Source organism: Podarcis filfolensis (genome assembly GCF_964270895.1).
Source record: "Podarcis filfolensis genome assembly, chromosome: 1".
Lineage (NCBI taxonomy): Eukaryota > Metazoa > Chordata > Lepidosauria > Squamata > Lacertidae > Podarcis > Podarcis filfolensis.
In genome coordinates, this window is record NC_139604.1 from 70,389,208 (window position 1) to 70,405,320 (window position 16,113).

Here is a 16,113-nt window from a genome sequence, read left to right on the forward strand (position 1 = left end):
CGAGAATTGGGCATCAGTGGAGGATTGTGACGGCGCTTCTTTCATTTATTTCATTTTATTGTATTTTAATATTTTGCTGGAAGCCGCCCAGAGTGGCTGGGAAAACCCAGCCAAATGGGCGGGGTATAATTAATAATAATAATAATAATAATAACCACTCTCGGACCGTGTGTAAGCATGACCGGGGCCGGGCTATTTGGCGCCCTAGGCAAGGCTAACTACTGGCACATCCCCTCCCAGTAAAACATGTTTGCTAACTTCAGTTTTCAGAAACAGATGTCTTGCAGGAAAAAGAAATGAAAGGCACAACCGTTGAAGCTGCTAAGTTTATTTTAAATTGCAAGAATCGGTGAAAGAGCAAACTTTGATTATCTTTCTCAAATCCAAAACTGTTTAGAAACGTTATCCAGGAGTTTTTGTTGTAGTATGAAGAGAAGAAGCATAGACTCTGAAAGTTTTCGAGCTATTGCTGTATAGGTCCACAGCACAGATCTTCAGCATCCATATCTTTGTTTCCATTGAGCCAGTGATTTCTCCAAATTCTTGCAGGCCTGCAGTACATCTTGATTTTTTTTTTTGATTTTTTTTTTATACTGTATATATCACAGAGGAAGCCAAATAGGGAATTAAAGTGTGGTGGCTGTTGGAATCTCTTTTCAACAGACTGTTATGGTCATGTCGTGAGACAGCATAGCAGAAACCTAACTTTGGATATCTGCTTCGGATCTTGCAGTGCCTTTTCTTGGGTCACAAATTTAAACTGCTGTTTCTTTCTCCGCTTTCTGACTTGTTCTTTCTCAAAAGTTTGGTGGTATTTATTTCTAGTTCCTTTGCAATCTCAGTAGCATCTGTCAAAACTTGTTGAAAACCCGCATCACTTCTGCAGCCCACAAGTTAATTCTAATCTACTAATTACTTCATAAATGATAAAATTCTTCAAAATTAAAAATTTAAAAAATCAGAAATTTATAAGATATAACAAAAACTGTGCCCATCAAAGGTCAGTACTGTGCTCCTTCTGAGGTCTGTGCCCCAGGTGGCTATCTAGTTGGCCTTAATAATAATATCAGCCCTGGGTGTGAGCTTAACAAGTTGCTCCTCTTGGGCAAGTCCTTAACGCCTTACGTCAGGGGTTTTGCAAGTTGTGAACCTACAGATGTTGGACTCCATTTCCCATCAGCCTCAGCCAGCACTGCCAAGGATCAGTGCTGATGGAACTTGTAGTCCAGTAACATCTGGGGGCCCTTAGGTCTAAGCTTAGTTCCACATAACAGCCACTCCTACTCCTGCCATAATTGATTTCTGATTTGTAGTCCAGTTCAATGCATGGTTACTTGGAAGGGCAGAGCATATATCTGGTAGGGAACTTACCTTAGTGGTAGAATGCATGCTTTGCTTGCAAAAGGTCAAAGGTTCAGCCACCAGCAACTTTAGGTAGCCTGCTTGTGTCACCAGAAACAAAATGGGTAGGTTGTGCTCAGCTGAGAAGCAAATGGAATTTGGAGCGCAGCAATGGAGGCCACCCACTGAAATGTGGCAAACTGCTCAACAAAAATAATATGCTAAGAAGCTGCCACATCAGCAGTGACTGCAGATGTAAAAGAGGTTATTTTTAGTTATCCAATTTTCCATGGTAAGGGGAAACTAAATTGGGGTGGGGGGAATACTAGCTGGCATTTTTATTTATCTTGTATGGATGCTGTGAATAGCTTGTGTGCATAAGTAACACTGATCCTACAATGAGCTCTCATCCGAAAGTGCCCTGTGAAACTCTTAGAAGATTTCTCCACATGCTAGCACTGCTGGTCCACACGCTAGCAGACTAAGCCAGCTGAAAATGGGTCTTGTGACTTTGTCTTTAGGGCTCCTGCTTTGTTTGAAAAGCTTAATCACCTGTCTGTTCTACCTGAAGATAATATCACTATGGGAGCAAAGTCCTTGAATGATTACGTTTATTTTTTTCAGCTCTAATAATGACCTCTAATGCAGGACTGTTGAGATGTTTCTTATTCTTATCCGTTATATCTTGTTCTGTTTGGGCCAAAAAAGTGGCATGGTTTGAGCCAAACTCTCATCTTGATACCAAATCAAAATATGGCTAGGTCAATATGGAGGGAGTAGGATAGACACTGCAGATAGGCCGCCTCTTTCTGTCTACGCAAAACCCCACAATTAACTCATCAAAATATAATGCTAGAACATGCTGCTATGCATTGCAAGTAATTACAGACATTGTGCTCAGTAAAAAATTTCCATTGTCGTCTCTTAGTTCTACTCATGGTGTCATTGCAATAAACTTAAACAGCTGAGACTGGACTGGTCACAAACAGATGCATATTTGTCATTGCGAGTAGCAGAGCACCATTTTCACCCCTGGTAGGGGGCCACAGCTTGAGCTGCAACTGTTAAATGGAAAACCATGCACTTGGTGTTTTCTTCCCAGCATTTGAACATGTTACAGGGGGAGCTTGTCCTCTCAGAGTTATCCCTGCTCCCCCCGCCATATTTTTCTCGTGTTTCCAGGTTAACATAAATACTTTGTTAGAATCATTGAATCGTAGAGTTGGAAGGGACCACAAAGATCATCTAGTCCTTGCAATGCAGAAATCTTTTGCTCAGTGTGGGGCTCGAACCGGAGACCTTGAGATTAAGAGTCTCATGCTTTACTGACTAAATACAGTAGGATGGATCCAGAATAAAGGTGGGATTCAACTAGTGACTCCCATCAGTGGACTTCCACTTGCACAATGAGACTTCACCCCTCTCGTCTCCTTCCATGCCCACCAAAATTGGCTTGGGGAGAAGGGCAGGAGAATCTTCAGAACAGCTTACAGGGGCTGGAGAGGGAAGATTGTTTCATCTGGCAAGCCAAAATGCTTGCCCTCCTTCAATTAAGACATTAGCACAATGATGAAGTCATCCCTAAGTTAGTTGATCCTATTCCCACTGAGTTGAATAGGAAGTTAGTCAAAACTAATTTTTCATACTGATCTCTTCCCCTGCCATGATAGTATACTGATCTCAATGACAACTTGGTTCAACTAACTTTGGGTTCAACTGAATAGTTTTATTTTCCAAAATTATGAGAAAGTGCATGTATAAATAATGACAGAAAGACCAAGGTTTATGCTTTTCAACTACTACTGTCCAAGAGCTTTTGGTCCATTTTATTTGACAATTCATTAGCAAGATACAGATATAAAGGAATAAAGATACATTTGTGTAAGTTAGACATGAACATACAGCAAAATAATAAATAGAAAGTGCATATTAAGGTCTTAGTCCCACAAACATACCCTATCTCATGTCAGAACCTTGCTCCCACATGGAATGCCATTTGAATGCAGTTCTCTGCAGGTTCAAGGGTCTGTAGTAATGTATTGTCTGTTTGCAGAAACATGTCTTTAGTAGGGGTCCAAGATAATATTCTGACCCTGAATCGAAGCTTTGCCACTGATTTAAAGGGAGCCAGAATTTTCCTTGCTGTCTAGATATAATGAATGTCAGCTCGCTATTTGCAAATACACTTCTAGTCTAAAAATGGCGGATGTGTTTTGACATTTATTATTTATTCACCAACTCTTGCAAAATGCATGAGGTGCCACACGTACAAACAGGTGAGACAGACATAAAAGCAACCATACTGGATTAGGCCAGTGCAGAGTAGCAGCGTCTGATCTTCCTTAGGTCTCACGTGAAAAAGAAACTAACATATTCAACTGGAAGTTTGTGACTGCTGAGAATCTGCAAGTTTATGGCCTCCGTCTCAAATCTTGCACCATCTGCATCTCCAGTCTTGGATCAATTTGGGCAGTTGACTATATGTGCCCCATGATGTGTCCCTGATGTTTTCCCCTTATAGCATAGGATTGTGTGCATTTTTACTCAGAGCAAGTCTGCACTAAGCAAGAATTCGTAGGATTGCAGCCTCACAAATTTATGTAGATGTACTTCCTTTGACTTGAATGGGGCTCCCAGGGAAATACGTTTCAGATCTGGGTGCCAGGCTCTGATTCAAAGCACACTTACTTGCAGGTAAGGTGCTCAGAAGCACATTTTGGGCTCTGCATAAGCAAGGGCTACAAACATCCACCCTGGTGTTGGAGAAGCCTTTGTACGTGCAGTAGGAAAGGTGCACGGGACTTGCAATGAATGTGGCAGCACATCACATCCTCATACTGTGCTCCATATACTCATGTGGTGTGTCCCAAGTCTCAAGTCCTATCTATACTAATATCTGTTTTATGCCAGCTTAACTGCCATAGTTTGACCTAAAGAATCCTGGGAACTGTAGTTTGGTGTGGCACCGAGAGAAGTCTCTACAAGAGAACTCTAGACTCTCCACCAGAACTACTGTTGTCAGAGTTCCCTGGGGAGAGGCAATGACAGTTAAACTAGATTTAGTCTGCTCCATGAGCGTGCTGATTCTTTCCATATGGCTTTATGAAATAAAGTGCTGATAACTTAACTTGAGCCTATGAGCTTAAATATTTTACAAGCTAGCGTACTCTACAGGTATCAGAACACACGTCCCTTCCGATTTGGTTCTGCTGTGCACATTTATCTAACAATCTGAGTTCGCTGAATCTCCCATGTCTCCCCAAAAGCCCTTCGTCAGTTTGCATTGGTGCCAATCCAAAAGCCACTCAGGTCTCCGCTGCTTTTGCTTGTCTCCGCTGCTTTCTCTGGGAAAACCCATTGTTTACCACTGAATCAGAACAAACGCCAATCCACAGAAAAACCAATGGACGTTTGTTCTGATTCAGCGGCAAATGGCTGTTTGTCCCATGGGAAAGTGGTGGGATGAGCCCTTAGTTTAGCACATTTGGAAAGTTACTGAAATGCATAGTACCTTTGCAGGATGACTACTCGTTTCTGGATAAAAACCATTGTCAATTTCTTAAGCTATTCAAACTTCATGAGAGATGGGAGTGAAACCAGATCTCCACAGCTACTGCCTGCCTGGATACAGGCGGCTACCATCTCCTAGAAACTAGGACAGGGACTGTAACATCCCAAATTGATGCCTGGACAAATTGATGCCACTCCCTTTCCTAACTGCCAGGAGAAAGCAACAAACTGCATTATTTCAACAAGCAGGGTAGAAGATGGCAATGGGTGGGTCCCGGCACCAGCTTACCCTGCCAGAGGATTAATGGATCCAACTTGCTTGTCTGTGTTGCCTCCATCTGGAGATCCAAATGAGTGGCCTGGGCAATACGTGCTCTTCATTCATTTGGACATGTCCTTACAGCAGCAGACCAATGTGTCAGGCTCAGTAGTAGAGCACTCAAGAAGTGTAAGATATATCATTGGAGAGGTAAGGGTCCCTCTCATGCCACCTACCCCAATAATGGAAGATAATAATGTAGACTGCTCAGTTTGCACCGGCCTTGCAATTCACCTGGTAAGCCATATGAAGAACTGAAGAAGTAGTGTGTGAACCCCCACTGACATGTACACTAGGAGAAATGAGATGTACAGCAGAAGCACACCTAATCCCCATGTAGTGGCATCATGCAAACATGCCCTTAAACATCATTTTATAAACAATAAATAACAAAATGCCCTAATTGCTCACTACTGTATGTACTTAGCTGGAAAGAGAACACTATGGACCCTCTCACTGGAGTCTTGTTTTGAAGGTGACATCTCTATAATTTTTGTTAGAATCCACTGCTTTCTTTTGCAGCTTTGCCTGCAGGTCATTAGGGAGCAACCTCCAGCTTCGGACCTCACGGGCCTTAACATCCACTGCTCCTGCTGCTTCATCGGCCTGGGGGTCATGGTGCACAGTCTGCAGTTTCTCAAGGAGCCAGTTTTGCCTGTTTGCAGAATGCAGGTGTTCCCCCAAATTATGCATCATTTGCATTTCACTCACTGACCTCTTCCTGTAATACAAATAAATAAGGTGGGATTTAAAACAAGCACATAGCATTCGCAGCCCAACCTTTGGATGGAGAAAAGCAAATATATTTCCTTCGCCTAAGTTTGTAATTAATGCATCTGTTACCTCAAACCACACAATGCCACTGTTTGTGTAGCAATCTAACCAGCACTTGCTTGTAAGCCTCTCTGTCTAAGTGAATTCCATCCCTAAAAGCCTAGCCATTTTGTTTGTCCTTCCCCACAGGGCCGTCTTAAGCATATCCGGCGCAGTGGTGCAAAGCTCCCTCCAGCGCCGGTGCCCCCCCCCATTTCCCAGAGTTTTTTAGGGAGACCAGTGCTGCCAGTGGGGCTGGAGGAGGCAGGCAGTGGCTGGAGGGTGGCTTGTCCGGTGAGGAAGAGGCAGAGGCTGGACATGGTGCCTCCCGGCTCAGCTGGCCACTTCGTGCTATGGTGGCCACAGCAGATGGAGGCTCCGGGCACGGCGCTGCTTCGGCACGGCATGGCAGAGGCGGGAGAGGGCGGCGAGCTGATGCCAAGAGGCACCACGTCCAGCTTCCACCTGGCGCCCTCCAGAACTTGGCGCCCCCGTGCCCCGCGCCACTAGCCTCTATGGGTAAGACGTCCCTGCTTCCCCAGCGTGTTGAGACAGGATGTCTGGGTTTTTTCTCTCTCTCTCTCATCTCTACTCATCCTGTGAATAGTTCCTGCATGGATAAAGTTTTTGAACTCTAGAAACTAAGTAATTACTTGAATCTAATTCACCCAGGCTGCAAAGTTTGCTAACACCTTTAACTGCACCTATGGGCCAAAGTAGACATGAGTTCACAGGATTAGCAATTCCTTGATTTTTATTTTTATTTTTTTGGAGTTAATTAGGAACCACCTCCCACCTTGGGTGCCTTTTATCACTCTGGTGGGATGTTTCAGGACTTCAACTCTTTTCTCCCTACTGTGGCCCCAATTCTGATTGGCCCCTCTACACCTTTATATTTGTATCAAGAGTATCAAGAGGAATTCTTCCTTGGAACCAAATGGGAACTTATCAGGATTCCAGTCCATCTAGTGGTTCCCCCGATGAATTTTTACTCACAAAAAATATTCATGCAATTTACTGAGGTGATCAGAGCAAGAAGCAGCAGCAGTCAGCTGCCACCCCATCATATCTAGACTATGTTGCTCATTAACTCATTTCACCTTCTAAAAAAATTCAGCAATATACTGTACTTACACCACAGCTTTCCCATCGGAGTTGGCAAAGAAGCAGACTGCCCATAAAATGATTGCACTTTTAGCCATGTCTCTGATTGAAGTCATGATAACTATAAGAACGAATGAATGAATGAATGAATGAAGAGATGGAAGAATGTTATCACATGGTTGGATTGAGTTAGACAATATGAGATATTAATTAGAATGCTATACATAAATATCAAAGCATTCAAGAAGGTAATGTTCAGGCAAAAGACTGTGTAACGGTAGTGTATTTTTCTTATTTGAACAAAGGACCAAACTGGGGAACAACTTCACTTCCCCACACTTTGTAACACCTTGGCTAAGCCTATTAGTTTCTCTCCCTTATAGTTTCCCCAGATTAGACTGAAGAGAGCAGTACAGAACATTGGTGTTTATTAAAATAAATGTGATTTGTCTGTTCCATACAGCCACTTGAGGTATTGCAACCAGCCATTACATTATGAGATTTGTCCAGTAAAAACAATTCTCCATCATATTCATATGCCAGCCATATAAGGGGAGTGCCCTTTGCTTCATTAGCCACCCTCTATAAAATGAAAAATACTGCATGGGCAATGAACATACAAACATAACAAGAGCCTGCTGGATCAGACCAATGGCCCATCTAGTCCAGCATTCTCACAGTGGCCAACCAGGAGCCAATAGGAAGCCCACAAGCAGGGACTGAATGCAGTGGGCTTGTACCCCAACTCAAATAATATTTTGTTATGGTGATATTTTTACACAGGAATGCCTGTTTAAAAATATATGAAGAGGATATTAGTGGTCTTGCCCTTGATGGATCTTGATGCAACAAGCATGAGGGCTTGAAAATGCACAGTACTTTACTGATTCTGTTGAAAACACTCGCATGATTAAAGTCATATACCTTGGTTGACAAACACCTTGCAACTCAAACATTTTGGCTCCCGAATGCCGCAAACCTGGAAGTGTTCCGTTTTGCGAATGTTCTTTGGAACCTGAATGTCCAATGTGTCTTCCGATTGGCTGCAGGAGCTTCCTGCAGCCAATCGGAAGCTGCACCTTGGTTTCCAAACATTTTAGAAGTCGAATGGACTTCTGGAACAGATTTTGTTCAACTTCCAAGGTATGACTGTACACAGAGACGCTTAAAACATATGATATCTCTGCACCTGAGGATCATCTGTCCGGCATACTTTCCTCAGCATAAGGAGCAAAATGAGCTGTCCAAAAATAAATAAATGAGCCCAGGGCAATGGCCCCTCTTGCCCTGCCCAGGCTATGCCCATGCATTTTAAAACTCACTTTAAACTTTAAAGGGATATTTTAAAGTTCTAACAGCCTACATTTCCATGCTTCACTTTGCTGCATATTTTGTGACTTTAATACTCTGCTGGGATTCTCTCACCAAAGAGTGAGAGAATATATATATATATTGCACCAACACATTACACCCCTGCTTAACTCAATTTTGGCGTATTCCCTGGTGTATGGTAAGTGTACATGGAAGGAGACGGCACTGAGACATTCCAGTCCAGGTAGCCGGGGAGGGAGATTCAAGATGGGAGAGCCACACAAATAACATGCTGAATTCTACATATATCTACCCAGACTAAATTCTCTGTCAATTTGCGTTAATTTAGATCTTAATGGCATTGTGTCCCTTGATCCCATTAAGCTAAGGTTAAGCCCAAGTCCCACTGATTTTAATAGTAGAGATTTAAGCATGTTCATGAATCAATGGGCCATAAAATAGCACTGGGTTGTGCCTAGTGATATTAGCTTGCCTGTTTCTTGTCAAATGGCATCACAGACAAAAGAAAGGCTTGTTTCTAACCTGATTCTGGCTTGCTTATGCCATAAACTCCCCCTCACTCAGAGATTCATTGTGACATAGATAAAATTGCAGCAAACGCTTTCTTTTCTCTACCTTCCTTATGGAAAGGAAATCACATTTCCTTTTGCTTTGCTGCATAAAGTTTATAGGCACAGAAAATCTGGTGCTCAAGCTACATGCCGGCATAAACCCATCACGATCATTGGATGTTTCACTGACAGAGTGCTGTGAAAATCTCTGCAGTGATCAGTATTACTGCTGCTGATGCAAGGAGCAGAAAGAAAACAATCTGAGCCCAATTTCAAGTCTAGCTTTACATTTTGAGAGTTATACTAAGAAAAAAGAAACAGCAGTAAGATGCATAATAACTTTAATTAAAGTTTTCAGTGTGTTTTTTAAAAGCAATACCTGTGAGGCATATTATTTTTTACTACTGTGGCATAAGAATACCTATAGTTACATCTTATATGACTATCAGCCAAACAGTTCCACATGATTTACATGATTATTGAACTAGTCAATAGGTTTCCATCGTAGCAAAAGTCTCCCTGACAGATTTCAGAAGCTGCTGGTTAAAGAAACAATTTAGACTGGCAGTCAAAAGCCTCTATTGACATTCCAATAATGGATGAAACAATCGATTTTGATTTTGCTACAAATAATTGCTTTCAAAAGAAAATAGAAAAAGTTCTTACCAAAGTTTCTCAAGCAGGTTTTCCGCAGAAGTTGATTTAAAATCTGCTTAATTGGTCTAGAAGACTTCTAAGTAACTAAGGAGCTCTTTTATTGTCTCAGTTGATGTCACTCCAAACACACCCCCTGACCCTCATGTACCACCCATCATGTGCTTTTGTTAATGGGGCATTGAAAGAAAAGAAAAGTTGAGGGCAAAATACAGTAACCTGGGCAACTTCAAAAGAGTTTGACTTTTAGGGAATCTTAGCTTAGGGTTGGAGAAAAATGCATTATAAAGAAATTATGTCATTGGGTTAATTAATTAATGATCAGCTCTAAATGTTAATGAGCCCACGGATGACTAAAAACGGTTACATTTGTGAGTGAGTTACAAACAGCTAATAAAATAAATGCCAAGCTCTAGAAAACTTTTACCAGCGTGCTCAACTTCATTAAATCCAACCTATTCAAGTCAGGAAAAGGAAAAGCTACACAGGTGTCCTGCTGACTATTGTAACACTAAAAATTGATTTTAAGTACAAATCGCAACACAGGGAACAATCCCGTAGCCTAACTTTCAACGTCATCGGTTACCCACACTGCAACATCAACATAAACTTGCTGTGAAAATGTAAGCGAGTCTTGCTGTGAAAGCTATGAAATCAGACGAGAGGACACCAGTTACTGGAACGTTTTATTTCCTTCCTTTTGGAAACAATGAAAAATAAAGTAGAACTGTTATTAAGCCAGACTTTTCACCTATAAGCAAGCATTCCCCCCCCCATGCAGCAGCTTAACTATTACAATAGAATTAAAGCTTTAAATTAGTTATCTTGGTTCTGCACAAGCAGAACACGCTTTCCTCAGTAACTGAAGGCTGCATTGTTTTGTTTTTCAGACTTTTTGCTGCTTGTTTTCCACCATGGCAGGTGACTTGGCTCACTTGCTTGAGTTATTTATATCTCTTGATTGTGCAGGCAACATTTTGAGTTCACTGATTCTCCACCATCACCACCACCACCTCCACTTTTAGACTGTGCCTTAGATCCCATATAGAATATTCTGCAGAAGACTGCTAAGTGGATGGCCTTATTTCCTGACCAAAGCTAGATTTTTGAAGTCTTTCACTGATATGCTTCTATGATATATGTTAACAACTTGTCACTGTCTTTTTATGATTATGAATTTGTACTCCCTGGGTAAATGAAGTAGGAAGAAACGTTTTCATAGACCCATCAAATTGCAGAGTTAGAAGGGCCACAAGAGTCATCTAGTCCAACTCCTTGCAATGCAGGAATCATTAGGCCAACATGGGGCTCTAACCCATGACCCTGACAGTAAGAGTCTCCTGTTCTACCAACTGAGCTATCCCAGTATGACTACTTTACTTACCTACATTACTTACTTTATAGTACCTAGTGCAGGCATCCCCAACCTGCGGCCCTCCAGATGTTTGGGCCTACAACTCCCATGATCCCTAGCTAACAGGACCAGTGGTCAGGGATGATGGGAATTGTAGTCCCAAAACATCTGGAGGGCCGAAGGTTGGAGATGCCTGACCTAGTGCAAGGATCACCAGCTTTTCTGGTCCATAGTCACATTTGCAACCTGGAGAAATTGTTGTGGACATCACACATGCACACTCTCCCACCCACCAGCAATTAGACTTGAAAAGTGTTTTGGCTTACCCCTACACCACACTACTAATTGGGAAGGGGTGGCCTTCCTAAAGATTGCAGCTGCATTGGAAAGGTTACCTCTTGCTTTTTTCAAGCAACCCATGGACTAGCAAGGAGATAGGAAACTGGCTCTGGCCTGCTGACTGGATCCTTCTCTCTTCTCATGGGCCACCCACCTGTCAATCCCCTGACATCACAATGGCGCCAAGCGACCAAATCTCACCTGCATTGTTTGAAATAAAACAGCTTAGGCATGGCAATTTGAACCCCAACAATCAGCTGACTTCAAAGCGCCGCGCACAATGCAGATGTAGGGTTGCCATACTGCGAACTCTGAAAATCCAGACAGAAAAGTTTTTGCCATTTTTGAGGTATTTTTAAGGGAAAGGGGCAAAAATGGCACTGCCAACATGGGCTGCCATACATCCAGGGTTTCCTGGACATTTTCCTGATTTCCGCCAGGATGCTGCTGCCGACTGCAGTATTCCAGATATGTCAACCCTATGCAGGTGCTACTAATTAACTGATTGGCGGTACCTGCAAACCCTTTTGTCCCAGACCCGCCTTTGCCTGTCCCACATCTGACATCATGTATGGCATCAGGTGTAGGGAAGGTGGGCATGGCTCGGCTAAAATGACCTCATGGGTCAGTTGATGAGGCCTGACCAGTCTAATTAGGTTCATAAGCCAGAGCCACTGGCCTAGCAAATGCATACGATAAATATGATATGACACACTGAATCAACACGTGAGTGGGGGCCTGCACACAACATTGCACACACTGCCTTGTCCCACGCTCTGACATCCATGTGTTCATTACATACATCTGCAGTAAGGAAGTTTTCACATGTACGTGCAAAGGCATCCATGTGATCTGGAGTTCTGTGCAGAACACAATGGTGTAAACAGGTGAGGCAAACCACCATGCAAGTGCAACATCAGGTGGGGATAGTGAGGACAGTCCTGGACCCCACTTGTGTGTTGATTTCAGTATACGATCATTAATTCCGAATTAGGCTCTTTTTGGGGGGAGGGCCTGGGGCTGTTGACAGTGGGTCAAGACCACAAGTGTTTGACAAATATGAAGGCTGAGGATATGGAAAAAAATAAAAGAATTAGAAAAGCTGGAGGTCAAACTGCAAATATTCAAGTTCTGTGTGAAGAGGAGACATTCATAGGTCACCTTTTGTTTTCAGATTCAATGACTTTATGATTCCAAAAAAGAGCTTCAACGTGGATAGAGTTAATCTTTTATCATTGCATCTCTTGAACCCACTATTAGTAATCTAAAATTTGTAAATAACTTTATAATGACGACCTTGTCTTGGATATCAGATTTAAAGCTCTGGGCATCGTGAACTTCTGAAGGACAGCAATTATAGGGTGAAGATGCTGGTGTCTCACATTTTGAGAGAAAAAGCTGAGTGTGACCTTTTTTCCCACTGAATAGCAAACAGTTATCTGTACTCCAATCTGGTCAGGTTTATTTGTGTGTTTTGGTTTATCCAAACATGAAATATAGATGTAAAGATATATCATTATCTTCCACTGACCTTAAGCTGTGCAGCAGAGCATAAATAAATGTTGCTGTCTTTGCTCTGGTAAAAAGAATGAGGCACTGACGTGCAATTGTGCAATAAAATGTACAGTATTGTATTCCATACAAGAGGACAAATCACATTGATGTTGATTCCTCCTACACATGCAACAATTTTTTCCTGGTTTGCCCAACTTTAGTTGAAAAAGGGCAATAAAAATCTTTCCTTACCTTTGAGCATGCAAACACTTTCATTTACTTACGGGAGTCTCATAAATTGTAAGCTATTGAAGGGACTACACTGCAGTGCATTAGTGCTTGACTCCTTGCGCACGTCAGGGAGCCGCATTAGATGTGTTCACTAACAATGCCACAGCCAAGGAAGAGGAGGGAGGAGGAGTAAGTGGTGACACATGGATGGTTGTGGTGAGGCAACCATTCTAAATGTGTCTAAAGAATGTTTCTCTCCTGACACAATGGAGATCTGAAAGCACCGTCAGTTAACTCCTTTAGATCTTGATTTGATTGACAAGATTTGTGGCTTCTTACATACCACAGCAGCATGCCTAGTCCATAACATAACCAAGTTGACGTAGCCTCGGTGTCTCTTGAGCAACACTAGCAACCAAATGAAGCTTTCAGCGAAGGATAAAAACTGACAGAAGGGTCCTGGTGCCCTATAACAGCCCTGACAAAAATGTCATGCTTGCACAACGTACTTGTTTATTAACAGCTCTTGATCATTTTGAGCTTCAAAATAACTTCTTCAATCAATGGGCATCTAGACAAGAGGCAAAGGATGTCAGTGGAATGTGGGCTTTCAAAATACTAGTTCATTTTTTTTTACTCATAATAATAATAATTTTATTCCTTGTACCCCACCCATCTAACTTGGTTGTCCCAGCCACTCTGTTATAATTTAGCTCACTATTGTTGACTCTTAACAATATTCAGGCCAGTATTATCTACTGACTGACAGCTGCTTTCCAGAGACTTGGACAGAGATCTTTCATATCACCTTCTACCTGATCTTTATTGGATCCTCTTCAAAGGAACCTGGGACCTTCTGCATGTATGACATGTATCCTACCGCTGAACTGTTTCCCTTCCACCAGGTGGTGACTCCTATTTTGTGCACACTAGTCCCATGCTCTCTGTAGAGCCCAACATTAACATAAGAATTCAAAGTGCTGGTTTTGACCTATAAAGCCTTTAACAGCTCAGGACCACAACACCTCAAGGGCCGCCTCTTTCCATATGAACCTACCCGGACCCTGAGATCATCTTCTGAGGCCCTTCTTTGTGCGCTTCCTCCTTGAGAGGTCAGGAGGGTGGCAACATGAGAACGGACCCTTTCTGCAGTGGCTCCCCGCCTGTGGAATGCTCTCCCCAGGGAAGTTTGCCTGGTGCCTTCATTAAACCCCTTTAGGCGCCAGGCAAAAATGTCCCTTTTTAAACCAGGCCTTTGGTTGATCTGATTTATATCCTATGGCCTTTTAAAATGGGGTGGGGCAATTGGGTTGTTTTTATTTCTATTATGTATTTAGTGGTTTTATATCTTGATATTATTCTGTGAAACGCCCTGAGGCCCCCAGGTTTAGGGCGGTATATAAATTCAATAAATAATAAATAATGATAATAATGTAGGAAAAGCCTTGCTGAACCTGCCCAATGACCCTTCTAGTTCTGCATCTTGGCCTCACAATGGCCAACCAAATGCCTAAGGGAAGCCCACAAGCTAGAATGTGCTGGCCAAATTTGTAGAACATGCTTGCCCACCTGTCCTTCTTGAAAACAACAACAACACTATCTGAATGTTTCTGAAGATATTCTCTACCTCTTTATATTGTGCAATGTGCAACCATCCCAAGCATTTATTAATTCTGTCACTCTCATCAGGTGGACAATATCTATAAATGCAGTGGTGGTCTCTGACTGAGAAAAGCATAAACTGTATAGGAAAGACTAAGTCTCATGTAGGGATGGGAGAATGTGTCAATTTCGGTTTCTCTCAAGTTCTCATTTTTGCACTCTTCAGTTCAGTTCAGTTTCGATGTCAGCTCATCTTTTTTTAAAAGTCCTCATGAAAAATCACCAGCATTTTATTACAAATTTCTCCTAATATATGCAAAACAATTTCCCCTAAGAGAATGCATTTTTGAACGCTATTTTCACTCATATATGCATTTTTATGCACACTTTCCCCTAGTGTGTGCATTTTTGTACACACTGCATGGCTCTGATACTAGCGCTGCAAAACTATCACTGCAAAAAAGTGTGAATTTTGAAGGATGGCTGTGTTTCAGTTTGCATAGTATTTGATATGCATGAATTAGGTAGGTTAGCCTTTAAATGCAATCAAGATCAAATTGCTTTCCCGTCCTTGAGTCTCATGGTCATTCTGCAGAAGACCTTACCTTCTAAAATCTCAGCACCAGTCACAATAATACATGATTTCTCAGGGCATATTTATTGATATACACTAGCTGCTGAGTGGACTTTGCATTATATATCTGAGGTGGCAGGGTGGTCTGAAGCATACACCATGCATGAGTTCAGGCATTTTCCATACAGTGCTCTGTGCTGGATATGCTATGTTTTGAAGACAGACATGTCATCCGCATGCCATCACTTCACACCTTGTCTTGCGTAGGGGGATTCATCTAGCATTACATAGCTGTTTTGAAGCCTAAATGGGGAAGGATGGTTACCTCATCTCTCTTTAATGAGAAGAATCCCAGGCTTGGTGAGCTGCGCAGAGGAATGCTGGTAAGGAAAGTCATGAAGAGGCGCTTCATCTTATTAGGCTCAGAGGCATACCCCAGTGATCAATAACAACAACAAAGACACTCTGCGCCAGGAATGACAAAGCATGCCTGAGACCCCACATAATCTGCTTGTTAAATAGATGGGATGGGCATTGTTCATGCGGCGGGCAGGGGGTGGGAGGGGGAGATAGAAATTAAATAAAGGAGTAGGGGCAGGATATAAATTAAACAAATTGTAGTTTAAGAAGGCTTTCTGCAAAACAGGAGCCATCGTTCTATGCATTTGTAGGAAATGGCTTTATTGCATTGGTTTATTACATCTTTGATCCGTTCTTATCTTATCGTTCAGTAGCTTTTGGCTGTGAAGCAATTTATGAATCTGCAAATAAAAGGAAAATAAAATAAAATAGCACCTGCAAATCTGTGCCATGATATGTCTGTGTCCTGAGTCCTTTAAGCACCGAGCAACATTCATTATGTGTGACAGGAGTGGGCAACATTTGACCCTCCAGA

General features: G+C 42.2%; 1 protein-coding gene across 1 annotated transcript; it reads right to left on the reverse strand.

The window, feature by feature from the left end:
- Nucleotides 1-5,526: 5,526 nt before the first annotated feature.
- PTH (parathyroid hormone) lies at nt 5,527-11,512 on the reverse strand. The gene is made up of 3 exons (XM_083585625.1): nt 11,374-11,512; nt 7,118-7,208; nt 5,527-5,891 (listed from the first exon to the last, which is right to left on the reverse strand). Exons 1-3 carry the CDS (start codon nt 11,396-11,398, stop codon nt 5,624-5,626), a joined length of 384 nt encoding a protein of 127 aa, XP_083441751.1. The 5' UTR covers nt 11,399-11,512; the 3' UTR covers nt 5,527-5,623.
- Nucleotides 11,513-16,113: the final 4,601 nt, after the last annotated feature.